Source organism: Pangasianodon hypophthalmus, chromosome 3 (assembly GCF_027358585.1).
Source record: "Pangasianodon hypophthalmus isolate fPanHyp1 chromosome 3, fPanHyp1.pri, whole genome shotgun sequence".
In the NCBI taxonomy this organism is placed as follows: domain Eukaryota; kingdom Metazoa; phylum Chordata; class Actinopteri; order Siluriformes; family Pangasiidae; genus Pangasianodon; species Pangasianodon hypophthalmus.
In genome coordinates, this window is record NC_069712.1 from 33,243,294 (window position 1) to 33,265,062 (window position 21,769).

At 40.2% G+C, this 21,769-nt stretch overlaps 1 protein-coding gene and 1 long non-coding RNA gene across 2 annotated transcripts in view; one reads left to right on the forward strand and one right to left on the reverse strand.

The window, feature by feature from the left end:
- Nucleotides 1-14,266: 14,266 nt before the first annotated feature.
- rdh14a (retinol dehydrogenase 14a) lies at nucleotides 14,267-17,411 on the reverse strand. The gene is made up of 2 exons (XM_026939056.3): nucleotides 17,009-17,411; nucleotides 14,267-15,698 (listed from the first exon to the last, which is right to left on the reverse strand). The coding sequence occupies exons 1-2, from the start codon at nucleotides 17,267-17,269 to the stop codon at nucleotides 15,081-15,083; spliced, it is 879 nt and encodes a 292-aa protein (XP_026794857.3). The 5' UTR covers nucleotides 17,270-17,411; the 3' UTR covers nucleotides 14,267-15,080.
- Nucleotides 17,412-18,203: 792 nt separating this feature from the next.
- Nucleotides 18,204-21,769, forward strand: part of LOC113541967 (uncharacterized) — a 177,846-nt gene continuing 174,280 nt past the window's right edge. The window contains exon 1 of the long non-coding RNA XR_004577831.2: nucleotides 18,204-18,369. This is a non-coding gene — a long non-coding RNA (uncharacterized LOC113541967). The remainder of the gene's footprint in view (nucleotides 18,370-21,769) is intronic.

A 21,769-nucleotide genomic window follows, 5' to 3' on the forward strand; every position in this document is an offset into this window, starting at 1 on the left:
CACAATATTTAAACCCATGACAGGTCCTCGTATGGTTCCGACTCAAACGCAGGTGCTGAGCGTGCACTCAGCCGGCCGAGTTTATTTAGCCGTTTATTTCGCTTTCTCATCAGGAGACGTGAGCGCGCTCAGCACACGCTGGATTACACGCTGGGAAATTCAGGCTACAGATGTTACACAGTGTGACACTTGGGTTTTTTTTTTTTTTTTTTCTGCACGAGGGTCTGAGAGTCGCAGAGCGCCGACAAGAATCGAGAGAAAGACACAAGACACGATTTCTTCCTTATCCGTTTTTATTGAGTCGTAACATTTTAACGAAACATCGCGTCTAGACTACGGGACGAGAACTCTTAAGCTTTCAGATCCCTACAACAGTGTTTCCAAGCAGAACCTTTTTAGAATGGTAAGAACCCTTAATTATCCACTGAACCTTTAAAGAACCCTTGAAAAAACGTCTTTTTTTTAAGCATGTACCACATACCCAGACTATATATTAAACTCCTGACAGGTTCTAGGTATTAAGAAGAAAATACTGATCAATAATTTCAAGTTTATATCACACACTTATCCAGAGTTTGCTGGATATCTAAGGGTTCTACCTGGAACCCTATCTCATTGGAAACCTTTCTGAGTTTGTACCACACACTCGCTCAATTAATACATAGACTTTTAGAAAAAAAGAAAAGGGTTCATTGGATAATTAAGGGGTCTACTAAAAAAAAGGTTCTACTTGGATCCTGTTCTGAAAGAAAAACACTGTGTAAGTAAGGGTTCTAAGTTTTATGAAGTGTGTAAAATCTTAGGAAATTGAGAATGGCTCTTTAGTGGCCTCTCTGAACTCTTTAAGCTTCTGTGTAGAAGCTCACAACAGAGTCGTTCTCAGTCAGAAAGTGTTCCAGGTAGAACCCTTTCAGGAGACCAAGAACCCTAAATTATCCCTAATGAATCCTTCAAGAACCCTTTTTAAAAAGTGTACTAAGTACCAAGAAGTTAAAGGTTGACAGGTTTTAAGTATTAAGAAAATATAATAAGCACTAACATTAACTGTTAGATAAAAAAAAAAAAACAGTTCTTCAAGGGTTCTTCATGGGTTCTTTGGAGAGTTAAGGGTTCTTAGTTTCCAAAAATGGTTCTACTTGGAGGTCTTTCTGATAGGAAAACATTCTGTATGGCTCCACTCTTTTTTTTCAAGGTTTCTTTGGATAGTTAAGCATTCTTAGTTTAAAAAAAAAAAGAGTTTTAAATAGAACCCTTTCTATCAGGGTGGAAATATCAGGGTGTGAACACGTAGAAGATTCAGAACCCTTAACGGTTCTTTGGTTTCCCTTCTTACAGGTTCTGTGTAAAGTCTTTGACCCGCATAAACGGCAATAAACCCTTAAAAGAAACCTTGAAGAATCAACAACTAAACATGAAATGCCTGACAGGTCCTAAGTGTTAAGTAATAATTTGGTGTTTGTACTGAACACTTATGCAGTTAAAAATGCAAAACGGGTTCTTCACTGGTTCTTAAAGGGTTCTTTTGTAAAATTAAGGGTTGTTAGCTTTCAAATAAGAAGCTATAAAGTTCTGCTCTTTTGAGAAACTGACTCCTACGGTATTAAACAGAGAGCGCAGTTCTTCTCCTAACCAGCAGGGGGAGACACACACTGAGATTTTCAGCCATAAGGAAGCTCTTCTCTCCCACCTGCACTGAACACACACTCAGAACTCCGCTTCCTGCTGCTCAAGGTCGAGGCCTTGCATGTTCTGGCTCCCTTGCAGGGGTCGAAGGTCAGAGGTCACGGCAGCAGCAGGCGGCGGCTGTCGGCTTCCTTCTGTCTAAACAAAGCAGCAGCAGCTGCAGAAGTCGGCTGGAGAGACGGAGAGCCAGAGAGAGTACAGTAAAGCTTACAGGAGAAGAAGAAGAAGAAGAAGAGCTAACATACACTTATGGACAAAAACACACAGGAGTGTGTTAATGTTAATTATTAATAAGTTATCAGTTATTCGCATTGTATCGTAGGAGTGTATGTTTTTACTGTGTAAATAAAATAAAACAGTTCTAGTGTGTGGTGTTTTTCTGTCCCTGGAGAAAACCGTCTCATCGTGACCCTACGTCCTTCTAGATGTTTTTGTTTAAATATTTCATTTCTATTTTTGCTTGTTTGTTTATACAGTTCTGTGCAAAAGTTTTGGCACTGCATTTGTTTTAATACAAACTTTGTTATAGATGTTTATTTTCTGACTTCTACATTATTGATTCAGTACAAAAACCATTTTAGATTCCAAACATTAGTTTTCCAGCACAAAATGAAATGTTACAGAAAAATGTTTGTATGTCAGTAAAGAAAGCAGCAGATTCCATAAGAGACACTTTTCAGATAAAAACAGAATGAAGGCTGCTGGGTTTCGCTGCAGAAATAAGAAGCGAGTCGACAGTCAAAGTCTCCAGAAGAACTGTGGCTGCTTCTGCAAGATGCTCAGTAACACTTCCAGCTCATTTCCTTATAAAACTGCACACACTGCACCTCAGATACTGCTTTATTTATTTAAAGCGAAGGATCGTCACATTAAATATTGACTTTGTTTCATTTATTACTGTTTACTGCTCTTTATAGGATTTTTTTAATGTACAAACATTTAATTTAATTATTTTTGAAGGCATCTTTGCTCTACAGCATTTCTTTGCACGTGCCTAAGACTTTTGCAGAGTACTGTACATAAATAAAAAGCTATATTTTATCTTCTAAAAATCTTCTTTATAAATTTATAATTTTGACCACTTTTTGTCAGTTTATCTTTTTCTCCCTCCATAGCCACATGTGGTATTTGCCATATAATTAATTATAATAATTGTAATAATTATGTTATTTAAAACCAAATACATTCGCACAATCTCATTCTTAAATCCTTGTAATTTTTTCACAAAGGTTTCATTTTATTCAGGTGTAAATTATTCATTCCCCTTTTCTTTTTCCACTTATGAACATAAACACATTGTTTTGCTTCTGCATGTTCCTATCATACATGCTTTAAACTGTGAAGTAAAATTACACAGGATGTGAATTCAGTGTTATAACGTTTGAAATCTGTGAAATTTGATTAATTTGACGTCTGTGTTTAAGTGTAAAAGAGCGTAAAACAGCGTAAAACAGCGGAAGCAGCGACACACACTCCTATTTAAGAAGCAGCAAATATGAATGTAACCAAAACACTGCTCATGAGATGTTGAAATCTTCTTGTGGTTAGGGCTGAATTGCAAAATCTACCTCAGTATATAATTAATTAACCCCCCCAACACACACACACACACACTCACACCCATTTCCAGCTTTTAACTCTCACAGACTTGCTGATGTCATTGCTGAGCTCAAGCGCAAAAATGAAACAAACAGAAGACAAACAGCTGGATTAAAAAAGAGACAGATGAATCCAGATCCAGCTATTAACAATAAATAAATCTCACATTCAATAATAAATGATGCTGTGTGGCTCAGTGCTCAGAGCTTCCAGCTGCCTGGCTGCTCAACACCACACACACACACACTTACAGTGTTGGAGTTTTGAGGCTTTTTGTTTGTGAGGACCTGCGACTGACTGATATACTGATTACTGCAGCTAATTAATGCTACGCTACACCTAAACCTCACCCTGATCTTCACCTCCAGAAGGAAATCTTTCAGCTTTTTTAATTTTTGTAATAAAAGCTGTAAAAACAGTATTTTTTGTAAGGACATCTGACACAATTCTAACTTTATGAGGACTTTCGAGTACGTCTTGGTTTTTGGTCTCTCTACTGGCAATTTTTTTGAAGTACTTGTGTCGTATAGACCCCTTTGGTGTTTGTAAACAAAGCGAGATACACACGCAACCTGGTTGCGAAAAGACCCGAGTATCCTAGCAACCTGACGCTACTTGGTTATAATTTGACCGAAAAATCGATCAGGAATTTTATTTAGGAATTGGACGGATGTTAGCTAAAATGTTATCCACTTATTATTATGGATTAGCGCTAAAAGCTAAACTAACACTTTCAAATGGTGTAAATCTAGAAGATCGTAACAGTGTTTGGCATCCTAAGCGATGACCGGACGTAAATATATACACACACACACACACACATCTCATAGAAACTCTGAGCATTTTCCTGGGAAGAAAGCGAAGGCGGACAAGCCTCTTGATGCTGACAACTTTGTTGTTTGTGCGCACGTTCAAGACGTAACGTCTTACGATTACAACGTCGAGGACGTCGTCGTGGCACTGAAAGCCGAGAGACTCCATAAACTCATATGTTAGCTAAACAAAGTTAGCTAGCTAAACGTGTCCGTTATAGGCAACTCCTGAGTAAGAACATGACCTAGCTGCTTAGCATTAGCTCGCTAGTTTATTGATGTATAAATTAGGTGAGCTACATAGGTTTGTTCAAGCAAAATAAATTAGACATGGTAGCTAACTAGCAAGCTAAGCCTGTTAAATTCTTAGTTAGCAAGAGAACATGATAGTTAGCTACATAGCTGCGAATACGGAGCTCGGGTTTATTTTGTTGACGTTTTTAAAAATTTGCATAAAAACGCTGGATGGAAAACCGCACACTGATTCAACCGATTCACTGCATGAGAGAGGAGAACCCGTCATACCTGAAATGATTCACTGAATCAAAGAGCGCAGATCGGGTTCGGCACACACACACACACACACACACACAGTTGTAAGCACGATGTCTATAATTTACAGATGTTACGAAGTCTTTTGCGATGCAGTTGAGAGCAAGTGTGAAGACCGTCAACAGCAGCTGGCCAAAAGGAACGACTCAGCGAACGATTCTGATTCGTTCTCCTCAGTGACTCATTTAAAAACACTGAATCGTTTGTGAATGAATCATATCATAGCAATGACACTAAGCATTGACCCTTAAAATTCTGACTTCTAACACTAACCAAAGACAGAAGTTTAGAAGCTCACACACACACACACACACACACACACAGAGTTCTGCGTGTCTCTGAGTTCTGTCCTGGGACAGACAGGGTGTGTGTTAGCTGCGTTTTGTTTCCGTAGCTGGTTCATTTTAGCGATGTGGGCAAACATCAACTCTACACAGAACATCGATTCATCATCATCATCATCATCATCATCATCATGGACGCCAACTTAGATCAGTGTGTGTGTGTGTGTGTCTGTGTGTGTGTGTGTTTATGAGAAAGTGTGTGAGATTCTGAGAAAGAGCAAACAGACAGAAACGACTGTCTTGGATGACGTTACAGAACAAAATCACAGAAGACAACAGGAGAGAGAGAGAGAGAGAGAGACAGAGAGACAGAGAGAGAGAGAGACAGAGAGGGGCAGGGGGAAGGGGAGAGAGAGACAGAGAGAGAGAGAGAGATTGAGAGATAGACAAAATGACAGACATGGAGAAAAAGAGAACATGGTAGTACAGGAAAATCAGAAAGAGAGAGTAAGAAAGAGGCAGACAGGGAGAGAGAGAGAAAGAGAGAGAGAGACAGAGTAAGAGATAGACAAAAAGGCAGAGAGAGAGAGAGAGAGAGAGGCAGGGGGAGGGAGGGAGAGGAAGGGAGAGAGAGAGAGTAAGAGATAAACAAAAAGGCAGAGAGAGAAAGAGAGAGAGAGAGAGAGAGACGGTGCTCATGAATCAAACTGAATAAAGAGAATTTGGCCTGTTCTGTTTTCTCTTTGTAGTGTCTTGTTTAAAAAAAAAAGTCCCCACGGACACGTCTGTCCTTTCACTGACTGTCTCGTGTGATTTATGACTCTGATCTCTATTTCTCACTTTTCTTTCTGTCCATCTTTCTTTCTTTCTCTAACCCAGTCTCCATCTCTTTCTTTCTTTCTTTCTAATTCTCTCTCTATTCCTCTTGGATAGTTGAAGGTTCCTAGCTTGTGAAGAACCCTTTCTGACAGGGCAGCACTCAGCTGGAGGGTTTCATGCAGACACACCTCGAAGAACCCTTAAAGGTTCTAGATTATAGAAGCATGTATGGAACGATGCAGCAGATTTAACTGCTCACAGAGTGTCAGAATTTACATCTAAACTCACAACCTCTAACACCTTTACTTTTCATTTGCTCTTCTTTTCTCTTTCTCGCTCTCTCTCTATCTGCATCCTCCCTCTCTTTCTGTCCGTCTCTCTCTCTCACACACATACACACACACCTATTTACTTTTTACTCTACCTCTTTTCTTCCTCTCTCTCCCATGAAATATAAATGATTACAATGCAAAGCATCTTTACTGTGCATGTGTGTGTGTGTGTGTGTGTGTGTGCGTGTGTGTGAGAGAGAGAGAGAATCTGGCATCAATGTGTAAGCATTTACGTGTATGTGTGTGTTCTGGAATGTGATATCTGTGTATTTCACTATGATGTGGGATACGTGCGTACACGCGCGTGTGTGTGTGTGTGTGTGTGTGTTTCTTTTTAATACAGTACTCTGCAGTAAGTCACTTCTGAAAAGTTAATAATAAATAATTAATATTATAATTATTATGCAGCAAACCATAAATCAATACAAATTAAATTAACGTTATTAATAACATTTAATAATTATTTATTACTTATAAAAAAACTTCTAACTTTGTGTTTAAAACTGGTACACTTTTTTTTTTTTTTTTTTTTAAGGAAATAATTCAGTAGGTTGTTCTAGACTCGCTACGGTTCTTCTGTCTGTGCAACAATCACAAACATAGTCTATTATTATTATTATTTATTATTATTATTATTATTATTATTATTATTACTTAAATATTTCTCTGCAACATTTAATTTTTAAAATATAGTTTGAAAATAATTGTTATCTTTTTTTAATCAAACACTAAAGCAGCAGGAATTCAAAAAAAAAAAAAAAACCCTGACCTGTATGACTAAATTACTATTATTATTTTTTTGGAGGGCGCTAAAACTTTTGCACAGCACTACAAATATAGTCAGTCGTTCAAACTCCTTTAAAATAAACTGCATTTGAACTGAACCAATGAAAAGGTTTGGTATTTGAATACATTTGCATATTAATGAGTGGATTATGTTAATGAGTCGCAGAGTGAAAATGCCATTTGAGACTCATTAATAATAATAATAATAATAATAATAATAATAATAATAACACACAAGATTTTATTTTAAAACCTTTAAATCGAACAGCTGAGAATGTGTCTGTGTGTGTATGTGTGTGTGTTCAACCTAAACACACTGCACTCTTTTTAAGAGAGATGCTGAAAAGTGAAGATAAATAATTGCATCATCAATCACACACACACACACACACACACACACACACACACACAGTGTCAGATGGAAGCGTGTGTTTGAACAGAAGCGTTTGAAGCTCGCACACAGAAACAGCTTAATGTAATACACTTCACACACTTCACTCACACACACACACACATATAAAGTCAGGACCACCCACGTGTCAGCGCAGTGCTTTCCCATAATTCCCGGTGTCAGCGCTCGCCGGTGTTCTCAGAGCCGCACTCTCAATCTGCTACCAATTTCACTCGCTCACTAATGCTATAATTCACTGTGGAAATGAGACGGAGAACCGAGCTGGCAGCACCCAGACAACGCAACACACACTCCACTATGACACACACTCCACATGAGGTGCAAATATAATGCAGCCTTCGAGTCAGTGCGTTTAGGGTGTGTGATCCTTGTGTGTGTGTGCGTGTGTGTGTGTGCGTGTTTATGAGGCATTAGGATTTAAAAAGACTTTGAGAATTGATTTCGCTTACATTCCTAAAAATAAACGTAAAAGAGTTCTTTACAGCCAGAAAAAAAATCAGTTCCTTTAAGAACCAATGCAGGTTTTTCTTAAAGAACCTAAGAATCTTCTCCACAAACATCTTTCCACATTTATGATTTATAATTTGAATTTTTTGTTTTAGTTCTTTGTTGCACCAACAAACGAAAAGATCAGTCCATCTACAGGTTCTTGAGGAAACCACTAAAATGGTTCTCTTTTTTAGGTGAATCTTTACATGGTTCCTTCATGCATTTTACAGCATAGTGAGAAATGATGCGTAAATACCGCGCAACACACTGATGGAGCAGAACACACTCATTAATATCATACAGATATTTAATATTCACTCTTAGAAAATCTAGAACCATTAAAGGTTCTTCGGTTGTCCCTCTGGTGGAACTCTAAAAGGTTCCATGTCAGAAAGGGATCCTTTATTTGGAGGCTAAGAATGCTTAATAATCCAAAGACCCCTTGAAGAACCAAACAAGAGACGAGAGACGAAGAAGAGAAAAGAGAAGGGACACAAATAAGAGGGAAAAGAAGAGAGGGTACAGAAGGACAGTGAAGGAAAAAAGGAAAAAAGAAGGAGACAGAAAGAAAGAAAAAGTTTCTCTATCAGAAAGGGTTTCATGTAGAACCTTTAGTTATCTAATGAACCCTTAAAGAACCCTTTTCTTTCCAAGAGTGGAACAACATGTAAATGTTAAACTCCTGACAGGTTCTAGATATTCAGAAGAAAATGATATGAGCAATAATTTGGGAGTTTGTTCCTCACACTTGGTCAGGAAGGTGACCAAGAACCCAACAGCCAGTCTAACAGAACTTCAGAAGACCTCTGCAGAGATGGGAGAACCTGGCGGAAAGATGATGTTCTCAGAAATACTCCGTTAATCAGGTAGCGTGGCTAGACTGAAGCCACCATTAATGATTGGTGAAACATGGTGGTGGCAGCATCATGTTATGGGAGTGGTTCTCAGCGGCAGGGACGAGGAAACTGGTCAGAACTGGTCATAAGGTCCACCTTTCAGCATGACAACGACCCGAAGCATACAGCCGTAATTATTGGCTCTTTGTTTGTCTGTTTGAATCCTTAAAGGTTCTGTGTAGAACCCTACAACAGAGTGTTTTCCTATCAGAAGCAAAGAACACTTCATTATCCAGTAAATCCTTAAAGAACCCTTAAAGAAACTCCTCTTACACACTCGTACGTTCTGCAAGTCTACATGGGGTGCACATAAGGGTGAAATAAGGGTTCTATATGAAACCTTTAACCTTTGTGTTACTTCACAGGGTTCTGAATGAAGTTTTTTTTTTCCACTTGAAGTAAAGTTTAATTTTATGCAAATTAGACGATCATCAATAGGAGTGAGGGAGTGAGGGATGGAGGGATGGAGGGATGTTCCCCAACCACACACTCTCTCAAACATCATCCAGGTCCTTTTTGGTCCACGTACGTGAAAAGGTTTTCAGCTCATCATGACAACGTGAAATCGATGACCTTGACGATGACGATTCGTTTAAGCATCAGAGTTAAAATCACTCACGTGGCTGGCTAACAGTATCACAGCCAAAAAAAAGTTTTATAAGTAAATAAACAAGCAGACATGAGATTTTTTGGTGTAATATGTTTTATATGTAAAACAGATTTCTAAAAATAAACGTCTCTCTGAGTGAATCAGTAGCAGGAGCTTGAATTTGATTTCTTTGATACGGAAAAGTTTCCAGCACGGCCGCTGATCTCTGATTCGCTCCGATTCGTCTCGGGGGTGACGTTGATTATTTTTGAAGTAATTCAGACGTTAAAGAAAAAGGGAAAGGTTTCAGTTTGGGGCTCGTTCACACCATCGACATTCCAGAGTGACGTGTGAGAAAACCCAGCGGTGAACACAATCAACGTTGCTACGTGCCACAAAAAAAAAAAAAAAAGAGAAAAAACCCCCCCCCCTGCTGGAAATGATCAAGTGTAGCGCTCTGCTGCTCGTTTCCCAGACCTCAGAAAAAAAACAAGTTATCGTTCCTTTTAAGCTTTTCATCACTCTGCTTAATTACGGCACGTCACACTCCATTCCCCCAAACTCCGACACGGGTTTGATGTGTCTCTGCTTCGTGTCCCCTCGACAGAACGGACCTTCGGGACGTTTCACGCGTTCAAGTGCTAAAACACACTTTGACCCCGCGTGTCACACCACTGAGAGAAGTGTGTGTGTGTGTGTGTGTGTGTGTGTGGGGTGAGATGAAATGCCTTCGAGAGATGAAGTGAGCGAGCTGGAATGATGAGAGAGGCTTTACAAAACGCAGACGCTTCAATAAATCCGAGACGGAGGAAAGATCTAATGCGGGACGGGATTAGCCGCGGCGTCACGTTTCTAATTGTTAGCTCCTAAATCTGTACGGAAGGAGTGAAATGTTTAAGTTGTAAACTTCTAAGTGGGAAATTTATAAAGTATTTGTGAGACATGGGGACAGAGGGAGTGTTGGTTCAGCCAAAAGTGAAATGTACCTTACGTTACCTCGAAACGATGTGTAGTTTGCGGAGTTAGTTTACTAGTAATTAACGGCTAAATCGCCACGCCCCTCGAGAAGTTACTAAGCGTCTCGTACACACTTGCTGATGTGCTTTCTGACTTTATATGACACACTGCTGTCTATAAATATGGATCTCATTAGCATCAGACCCAGGAAGGAGGCGTGGCCTAGAGATGAGGGCGGAGTTATGCATTCGAAATGATTCGGATGATAATCTAGGAGGTCAAAAACTTTCTCAGTTAAAAGAGGAAGTACTGAGTCAATACCAATTCTGGATTCTGATTGGTCTGAAAGGGGTTGATTAATTTTCTATAACAGCAACAAACTACTTGCCGCGAGTGTGTGATGATTTAGCCATGAAGTCTGCGTGATGCTAAACTCATAGCCATTAGCCTCCATTACTTGTTAGCCACGTTAGACTTGCAGCTGTGATAAAAATACTAACGAAACGAACTCGAGACATCAAACAAGTCTTGACTACGTTTGAGGAAAAAAGCAGAAAAAGACTTCGGTAATTATTTTTCCATTCGTAACGTGTTCCTCTTCTGGAACGTGACTGATTGACAGCACTAATTAAAACACACACACCGTAGCCGTGTCATTGAAATTCATCTAACTGTCCACCATCGCTAACAGACCGAACACTTCTCCTCCACACAACTGTCTGAAAACTTCAAACACACTCCAGTCAAACTCGGATTTTGTTCAGAAGCGATGTTTAAAAATGTTACTTTAACTCCAAGCAGGTCTACGGAGAGAGTTTGAACTCTCGGGCTCGAGAGCGTGTTGGATTAAACTGCTGATAAATACTCGCTGCTGCTCCAGGAATCTGTCATCGGAGCGCTTTAAGTGCGATGTGCGACCTGCTTGAGCAGCTCTCGAGTTATCAGCCTGAATTTGGCAACGCTGCCTTTTCATACTTTGGAAAATCTACATGTTTCCCATGAAGAGGTTTGCGCTTAAACAATCATTTCCATGTGTGAGAGCCGTGCAATACTGAGCGATAGCAAATCGAGAAGCCAAAAAAAAAAAAAAAAAGAGCTGGTCGTGTCTGTTTTCAGGAGCAAAGTGTTTCTGTAAACCGTGAGAAATAATCACCGTGTCAAAAGACAGACCTCGAGTTCAAGTTGATCAATCAGGGCGTGTCCCAAACGCTAGTGTGTGCTACAAGCAGCTTTATTAGAGCGAAATAAACGTCCATGGCCTTGAGGTATTATCTCATGACTTCAATAAATTATCTTGTGTTCACAGAATATTATCTCATGACCTCAATGAGTTATCTTGTGGCCAAAGAATATTATCTCATGACCACAATAAATTATCTTGTAGCCACAATCTTTTATTTCTTGGTCTGAACGTATTATCTCATGGCCTCTATATTTTATCTCGTAGCTCAAACTATCATCTCATCATGGCTTCGATAAATTATCTTGTGGCTTCAGTATATTATTTTGCTGCCTGCAATTTTATCTCTTGGCCTCTGTATATTCTCTTGTGGTCTTCTTTGCCTCAACATTTTATCTCTGGCCTGTAATAATTATCTTTTGGCTTTGATATTTTACCTTGTAGCCACAATATTTTATCTCGTGGCATCTATATGTATATTATCTATTGGATTTAATACTTTGTCTCATGGCCTCAATTTTTTATCTCGTGGTATTGACGTATCATCTTGTAGCCTCGATATTTTATCTCATGGCTTCAATTTTTTATCTTGTAACTGCTATATGTTATCTCATGCACTTGATATATAATCTTATTGCCTTGTGTATTATCTCGTGGCCTTGATAGTTTATGCCATGGCTTTGATATTTTATCTAGTGGCCTCCACACATTATTCCGTGGACTCGTATGGTTTATGGTATCTCATGACTTTGTTTGTTTTCTTATGGCCTCTACAGATTAACTTGTGCCTTCGATATATCAGGTTGCTCCCTCAGCAATTTATCTTGTGGCCTCGAAATATTATCTCATGGCCTTGTATTATTTTGTGTATTATTTTGTGGCTCAGTGAATTACCTCATGGCCACATATATTATCTCATTACCTCAATATTTATCTTGTAGCCACAATATTTTATTACTTGGCCTCGATATATCATCTTATGGCCTTAATGTATTACGTCATGGCTTTGATATTTTATCGCATGGACTTACTATTTTATCTCGTGGCCTCTAAATATTATCTTGTGGCTTCTATATATTAGCAATATACTGTATTGTCTTGTGGCTTTGCTATTTTATCTCATGGCCTTGCTGTTTCATCTTGTGTCCTGAGAATTAATTTGTGGCCTCAATGTATTATCTCATGGCTTCAATATTTTATCTCATGGCTTCAATATTTTATCTCATGGCTTTGATATTTTATCTCATTGCCTTAACAGATTATCTCATGGCCTCAGTATAGTCACTTATGGCCACATTATTAAAAAATAAGCACCATATCACCACAAAATAATATAAAATATTCCACAAGTTTCATTTATTTGCATGAAACAGTGTCAGAAATTCTCCCGATTCTCTCCAGGCGATAAAATGAGTCTAATTATCATGGGGAACGGAGAGAAATGGCATTATGTTGCTTAGGAAATGCGCAAAATACACGATTTATAAATCTACCAATGAGCTCGTTTCATTCATGTGACATTGTGGAGGATTACAAAAATTCAAATGTACAGTTTTAGCAAATCAGGATGTGTTTAACTGGACAAGGTTTTTATTCTTTAATAGATTGTAGTGTCATGTTTGCAGGCATCTCAAACGAAACGACAAAAAAGGGATTGAAACTGTTTCTGAAGCTTTTAATATCATTACAATTACGAGCTGAAAGGACGTTGATGTGCGACGGTTAGCTCAGGAGCTCGCACAGACCAGAAGGAATCGTGTGTATTTACCCATAATGCAACACAAGCTGAGAAACGGCTGCGGTTTACCGAATATAAAACTCAAACCATTGTGTAAATGAATAGACAGCATTAATAACGTTTGTTTGTTGGTTCTTGGCGTCTGTCCTGCTGTTATAAATATCCATCAGCTCTCTCTCTCACTCGTGTGTGTAATCAGTGTCTCGCTTTCGAACTTTCTCAACGCGCAATTAACGCCATTAAAGCGCTCGCCATTGCTGCAATTTCCCTCATTGTGAAAACAAACAGCCTCGAGCGGGCGAGCGTTCAAGACCTCCGTCCGTCTCAGCGCTCTCTGACACGTGTGCTGGAAAAGGAAATCGTTTTTTTTTTACATAAATTTCATTTCTTTGGTGTGAGGCGGCGAAAACGAATGCGAGAGAGAGAGCGAAAGAGAGCGAGAGAGAGCGAGAGAGAGAGAGAGAGAGAGAGAGAGAGCGACGCTAATCTCCATTTAACACACAGAGAAAACATTCCACAGTAATTAGCGTGTGTGTTTTTATGAGTTTTTGTGTATAAAGTACATTATTGACCGTCGTCTCGGGTCATTAAGCTTTTCGGTGACCTCGGTTCGTTAATAATGACGTTTAGGTTACAGACGAGTAATCAGTCTCAGAGAAGTAATAATAATAAATAAAATGGAAATTCGTCAGCTATAATTTTTCACAAGGGTAAATGAATGCTTGCGCCTTCTTGTACTCTTCATAACAAAAAAGTCACATATTAGCATAAGAACGAGGAAGCTAGCAAGTAAACACTTTGACGTTATATTAGCATATTAGCAAAGATTAGCTAGGCAAAATGGTAGCTAGGCTAATCGTTATCTACTGACTTTTTCTCTTTCTTCCGGGATTGCTCAGGTTACTACACAGTTATATTTAGCCAAATAGCTAAATATTTCCGTGTGTGTGCGTGTGTGCGTGTGTGTGTGTGTGCGCGCGTGTGTGTGTGTGCGGAGAGGTTTAACAGTTAGCGGTTAGCAGCTCTCATTAAACTGGACTGCGATGCAACGTGATCAGCCTGTACAGTTTATAATACTGAACACTGACAGTAATAACACTCTCATAAAGCAAAGTAATAATACACTCATAAAATGTCATTTCTCTCAACACATCACACTTTATTTCCAGAAAAACAATTTGGCATTGTGTCATCACTCCATCATTACATCTGTTCGCAATAATTCACTCATTTGTGCTTTTTCGAAAGGTGTTCATGCAGAAAATAGAAACAGTTTAATTTACCGTTTTTGTCCTGGAACAAAAATCAATCCTCTAATGTGATTAATGTAATATTTTAACATTTTAACGTTTAATATTTTCTCTCTTTTTGGCACATTCTCTTGATTTAGGAAGGAAGGATTTTCACATTAATAAAACAAACAAAACAAAAAATCTCTTTGAGTAACATGAGCTGTTTTACAATTAATCTAACGCAATTAATAATTTTTATTAATATTTTATACACTCTCGGCAATCAAACAAAAACAAGGCTTAGTGCATCAATCATTATTGTAATTAATCCGTTTAAATATTTTAATATATTGTTTGTTTGTTTTTTTTTTAGCTGATGACATGCTGGATATTTCTGCTGCATTCTTTTTAGATTTAGGAAAGAAGAATTTTTTAAACATGTTCTGGCAAAAATAAATTCATAAAAACAATCTGAAACAGCCTGAGTAATGTCGACTGCTTGGCGAAAATCATTTAACGCAATTAATTAATTGTTTTTAATATTTTTATACATGTTTATTTCTTTTCTGGTTAAACAGACATTTCTGGCATTTTTTCCTTATTGTATTGAGGAAGAATATATTTAAAATTTTTATTTATTTATTTTCAGAGACACTATAATGAAAGCGTAAACTGGGATTTATCGTTATGACGATATGAAACCTGATTGTGATTTCTGTTCTACGTCGTGATGCCCACCATCACCTCGCTGATGTCCCACAGTTTTTTAGCCACGTCCTCGTCCGTGGCTTTAGGGAGCAGCTTCTGCTCGTGGCAGTCAGCGAAACATTTCCCCTGAACCCCTTCCACGTCCGGAGAGCAGGCGAGATAAACGGCAGTCCTCGCTCCCTCCTCGGGCGATCTGAGCAGCGCCCACGAGGCCAGGCTGACGAGCGGTTTGGCCAGCAGAGGGACGCGGACGTGGCGTCCCAGGTTGGTCCTGACGATGCCAGGCGTGAGAGCGTTGACTGTCACGCCCGTGTCCTCTAGCCGCCGACCGAGCTCCAGCGTGAACAGCAGGTTGGCCAGCTTGCTGCGGCTGTACGCCGACGCTCCGTCGTAGCCGCGCTCGCTGTTCAGGTCGTCGAAGTTGATCTCTCCTCGTTTGTAGAGTTTGGAGGAGACGACGACGATGCGGCTCGGTGCCGAGCGCTTCAGCAGGTCCAGGAGCAGGTGTGTGAGGAGGAAGTGGCCGAGGTGGTTGACGCCGAACTGCATCTCGAAGCCGTCCTCGGTTCTAGAGTAGGGACACTGGTAGACCCCGGCGTTGTTGATCAGCACGTCGAGTCTCGGCTCCTCCTGGAACAAAAACACTTCCGTTTCAGCGCTTTACGTTTGTAAAGTGCAGATCTGTATCAGCATATTGTACATAGAACCCTCTCTGATACGGAAACACGGGTTCTACATCAACCGCATAACCGCTTACCATGCAGCATCTTTTCCTGTTTCCTGAAAGTTCAGATCTTAGTAAAGGATTTCTACTTGGAACGCTTTCTGATAGAGGAACCTCATGTTTAAACCTCTTTCATGGGTTTCCCCAAAATAACAATGCAAAGAACGTCTTAGGGTTCTAGATTTAACCTCCAGCACTATAACACTGTTCTGGTGAGATAAAGTCTGCAGAGTTGATCAGAAATGTACAGAAATATGCAACTCGGTTTAATATGCAAATGCAATATCCTGAGATTGAGTGAATATGCAGATTACGCAGATGAGTGTGAGCAGGTGAGTGTGAGCAGGTGAGTGTGAGCAGGTGAGCGTGAGCAGGTGAGCGTGAGCAGGTTAGTGTGAGCAGGTGAGCGTGTGCCACTGAAAAGCTCCACAGATGACACTGTTGTGGGTTTGTGCTTTGGTGAAGTGTGTGTGAGGTGACATAGGTGTGCTTTAGCAGATGAGTGTGTGAGCAGGAGAGTGTGAGTGTGTGAGCAGGTGAGTGTGTGAGGTGACACGGGTGTGCTGGAGCAGGTGGGTGTGTGAGCAGGTGAGTGTGAGTGTGTGAGCAGGTGAGTGTGAGGTGACACGGGTGTGCTGGAGCAGGTGGGTGTGTGAGCAGGTGAGTGTGTGAGCAGGTGAGTGTGAGTGTGTGAGCAGGTGAGTGTGTGAGCAGGTGAGTGTGTGAGGTGACACGGGTGTGCTGGAGCAGGTGAGTGTGTGAGCAGGTGAGTGTGTGAGGTGACACGGGTGTGCTGGAGCAGGTGAGTCTGTGAGCAGGTGAGTGTGTGAGCAGGTGAGTGTGTGAGCAGGTGAGTGTGAGTGTGTGAGCAGGTGAGTGTGTGAGGTGACACGGGTGTGCTGGAGCAGGTGGGTGTGTGAGCAGGTGAGTGTGTGAGGTGACACGGGTGTGCTGGAGCAGGTGGGTGTGTGAGCAGGTGAGTGTGAGTGTGTGAGCAGGTGAGTGTGTGAGGTGACACGGGTGTGCTGGAGCAGGTGGGTGTGTGAGCAGGTGAGTGTGAGTGTGTGAGCAGGTGAGTGTGTGAGCAGGTGAGTGTGTGAGGTGACACGGGTGTGCTGGAGCAGGTGAGTGTGTGAGCAGGTGAGTGTGTGAGCAGGTGAGTGTGTGAGGTGACACGGGTGTGCTGGAGCAGGTGAGTGTTTGTTATGGAGGTGACCTTGTTGATCTGCTCGCAGAAGCTGCGCACGGAGCTCACACACGCCAGGTCCAGCAGTCTGACCAGCAGCTCTCCGCGCCCGGTGTCGGTGTCGGTACCGGTACCGGCCTGCTGGCGGATCTCCCGCGCCGCGCTCTCGCCTCTCTCCCGGCTCCTGCACGCCATGATGACCCGCGCCTCCCGCCGCAGCAGCTCCGCCGCCGTCGCCTTCCCGATGCCGCTGTTCGCCCCGGTCACGATCACCGTCTTACCGCGAATCATCTCTCTCCTGGAGTAAACACGACGGCACGGCAGCGTGACTCACCCCTACGTCATCAATGTTGCCGGAAGTAGATCCTCAGCCGGGGGGGAAGGAACGAAAGTAAACACTTGTTGGCGTTAATCTTCCTATCTTGGATTGCTCTGTATGGTGTCATTACATTTCTAAAATATATTAAAATATATTACAACTATCATAAATAAATAAATTTCATTAAATTTCATTTTGTAGTCGGTTTTTTGAACTACACATCAACGCGGAAGTCCTCTGGACCAATCAGATTCAGCCGTTTCATCCGGGTATTCCTACTGTAAAATTTCCGCTAGGGTTTATTTATTTATTTATTTTAATTTTATTATATGTTTATTACATGCATAATTATGGTGATAGTTATATTAAATTATACATAGAAATGTCTATAAAATATATTTTTATACAAATATAGAAATATATATTTTACTTGTTAAATCAAAAAACATTACTAACATTTCTATCAGAAGAAACTGTGACGTCACCAGCTCCAATGATCAGCCCAACTGCAGTGGTTGTTATTAATTAATAATAATTTGTGTATTATGTAAATATGTAATTAATTAAATAGGAAATGTAAATTATTACATTATTTGTATCTAATAAACATATTAGATAATGCAGAAATACTCAACAAAACATTTACAAGCAGCATAAACTTTAATATGTGGTCGATATTTGACAATCTATTGATTGATTTTTGGTAATATTTCTCAATAAACCTTTGTTCATTCGTTTCTTTTAATCTTTATAATGAAGCTAGAGATGGTATAAATCTTTATCTTGAACAAATACAGATACTTTGATTTGTTCTCTGACTTCACAAATAGACCTGACACTGATACTGTGCAGTATGACATGCAGCTGTCTGCTAATTTGATCACGTGACTTAGAAGCTGGTCTAATTAACTCCACAATCTTTGCTTAATTGAAGTGAATCGGTTTGTAAAAGTGCAGAAAAAAAAAGAAAAAAAAACAGAATGGATTTGAATCATAAACATTCAAACATTAAAGGGAGAGGAAAGAGAAAGAGTTAAACAGAGGAGAGAGGAGAAAAATGAGCTTCAGATGAGTGAGTAAGCTGATTATTTGCTCATGGCCGCTGCGTCACTTTTATAAACTGCTATTATTGTGTGTGTGTGTGTGTGTGTGTGTAATTGAATGAATGAATGACTTGTTGGTTGTTTTGTGCTTAGCTGTGATAGTGCTGGATGTAAACAGCACTGCATGGGGCCAGGTCACTGACTGTTAATGGGAAATTAAAGGTGTGTTTAAGTGTGTGTGTATGCACATGCAAATACTTCATTTGCATATGCATGACCAGACCCCAAATATATCAGAATCATCTTTATTGCCGAGTACCATGGGTTTACATGTCCAAGGAATTTGTCTTGGTGTACTGGTGCATAGTAATAACAGTAAAAATACAAGAAATAAAAAGAATATTAATAAGGTAAACACTTCATAAGTGTATGGAGATATACATAAAGTTATACACTCCAATGTAAAATTTGTACACGTACACACGTTACTCTAGTTTAAAACGCATCTGATATTGTAGTTAAATCCAAGAAAATGCAAGACCGAGCCTTTTCTTTGATTTTTATTTTATAATTTTTTTATTTTTTGAGCAGCAACTGTGTTTGAATGGGTCTAAATACAGGTAGGAACTAAAGTTGTGAGTAGAGGTTTCCGGGGACGGCGGACACGAGGATGAGATCGGTGCTTCTCTGTTTTTTTTTTTTTTTTCGGTTGTTTTTACTGTGATTTTTTTCACTAGAGACAAACAAGAAATCTCTCTGCAACTGAAACACAAATGGCTTAAATAAATTTTAGCTGTGTTATAACCGGGCGCTTTGATCTTCTGTAACGGCAGCGTTACGTCACCACGTTGCTAGGTTACAGACATGAGCTAACGGTCGCTAATCGTAAAAATTCAGTTAGTCTCAACGGAATAAACTATTATTATGGACAACAAAACATACATACTGTGATTACACCAGACATTTATCTTTAGAAATAAATTTTCAAGTGGAATAATAATTTGTTTTGCCAAACATTGCTCTCTACTCAGTGTTTTGCCGCCATTTTGTTACAGGCGGGCTGGCGCACAGGATTATGGGATATGTAGAACAGCCAGAATACATGCACAGAGCTTCCTAAGACTGTTATGTAAGCAATAAACCACTGTGTGTGGTGCTGTTATAGCTAAATAATCAACAACAGGATGCTGTGATGCAGCAGAGTTACTGTTACCATCCTGAAGTTCATTACTTTCCTCCAACATCATACCCTGAAGTGATTTATTTCTCTTATACCACAGCACTTTGCCAACAATTGCAGTTTTAATTAATTGAAGAACAGTCGCCATACTTTTTAAAAATAATTTTTATTTATTAATAGTTAAATTTAACATTGTGGTTCTTCTGCAAAACGTTGTACAAGTCCCTGTGAATGAGCGGTTACTATAGAAACGATAAGGTATTAGAGACGAGCGCATTGATGTACGTAAACCTGAGATTTGCAGCTGCACTATTGTCTGAGCTGCTGTTACAGAAAATTAATCAACACCTTCTGACCAATCACAATCCAGATTCCAGCACTATGGTAAAATGTTTGTGTTCAGCTCTCTTACTGTTTCCTGCTGGACTGTGACGACGTGGTTAAATGTGAACAGCGACGGTGTGGTTCAGTGTGAACGATGACGACGTGGTTAAATGTGAACAGCAACGGTGTGGTTCAGTGTGAACGATGACGACGTGGTTAAATGTGAACAGCAACGGTGTGGTTCAGTGTGAACGGCGACGGCGTGGTTCAGTGTGAACGGCGACGGCGTGGTTCAGTGTGAACGGCGACGGCGTGGTTCAGCGTGAACGGCGACGGCGTGGTTCAGCGTGAACGGTAACATGGTTCGGTGCAAACGGCGACGACGTGGTTCGGTGCGAACATTGAGGATGTGGTTCAGTGTGAACGATGACGACGTGGTTCAGTGTGAACATTGAAGATGTGGTTCAGTGTGAACATTGAAGATGTGGTTCAGTGTGAACATTGAAGATGTGGTTCAGTGTGAACATTGAAGATGTGGTTCAGTGTGAACATTGAAGATGTGGTTCAGTGTGAACATTGAAGATGTGGTTCAGTGTGAACGGCGGCGACGTGATTCAGTGTGAACATTGAAGACGTGGTTCAGTGTGAACATTGAAGACGTGGTTCAGTGTGAACATTGAAGACGTGGTTCAGTGTGAACATTGAAGACGTGGTTCAGTGTGAACATTGAAGACGTGGTTCAGTGTGAGCGGCGGCGACGTGGTTCAGTGTGAACGATGATGATGTGGTTAAATGTGATCACCCGCTGTGTTAACTGCTCCATCTGAACACACTGAACACGCAGCCTCCCCTTTAATGAGCTACAGAAACCTTGTGTGTGGAAAAACCAGTGTGAAATAATGATCTCTGAACCTCGGCCTTCAGCTTATTTGTGTTCTCTGCATGGTGTCACCTCATCCAGACCGCAGCTGTACAGCCTTCCAGGACCGTTCATTCATTTTCTCCCTCGTGCTCGGGTCCTTTATTAAGAACCTTCTCTTCTGGCTTTCGTTTTAGTTACACACACCTTGTAGTGAAAATAAAGGGAGCTTTTTAGCGGCCAAGTGAAACATATCCGGAGTTTTTTTTCCTGGTACTCGAGGCATTTCTGGCTCGTGTTGGAGCTGCAGTGATGTGTACCGCAGTGTATGTGTGTGTTCATGTATTTATGTGGACCGCATCCTGTTCACACACCACCCTCATAAGGGGCGAAGGACGCCATAGATCCTACTGCCTAATAGAAAAATTATTTGAAAAAAAGTGGGTGTGGCTTTTGTTATACAGTTTTGTTTTTGCACATTGTGTGTGTATTAATGCGTTTACGTTAGCAAGCGACAAGTGGATAATAACTGGAAAGTCGGTAATAACCGGATCTAATTTGTGGGCGTGGCCTGCCTATGCATTTTTCGAAATTTCAGTAAGAAATGGTAGTAGTCAACATGTATACAGTGTACTGTACATTTCTATTTCTTCTGTTTTTGCGCTAAACTTTATTAAATGAGAACTGAACTTTGAGGGAAACTGAAGAATTGTCGGGGATGTTGGACAACCACGCCATAGGACTGTTCGGAATAATTTACTGGCGCCCTTTATCGTGTCTTAACTAATTTGCATGAAGTTTTCATGAAAAAAAAAAAGTGTGTGTTTATGTCATGTTGGAAATAGATCTAAGCAATACGACAATATAATATTGATATTGCGATGAATTACATTTGCGGGTGTATCACAGGTATCGTCAGTACTTTGAGATTGTAACTGTAAGATTCTGAAGCTTGTAGCCAGAAAAGTGCACAAAAGATATCAGGTGCTCTGAGGCTGAGATTAGTGGCCATCTAATCTAACTACCAAGCTACTTCTCTGATTAGCTATTTATGATTCACTAACAG

Bases quoted from the DNA above. Each gene is read 5' to 3' on its own strand.
- rdh14a (XM_026939056.3), bottom strand. From the start codon at position 17,269: ATGATTCGCGGTAAGACGGTGATCGTGACCGGGGCGAACAGCGGCATC. The intron at 15,699-17,008 runs GTCACCTCCATA...TTTTTGTTCCAG, and splicing joins TCTGCGAGCAGATCAACAAG to GAGGAGCCGAGACTCGACGT.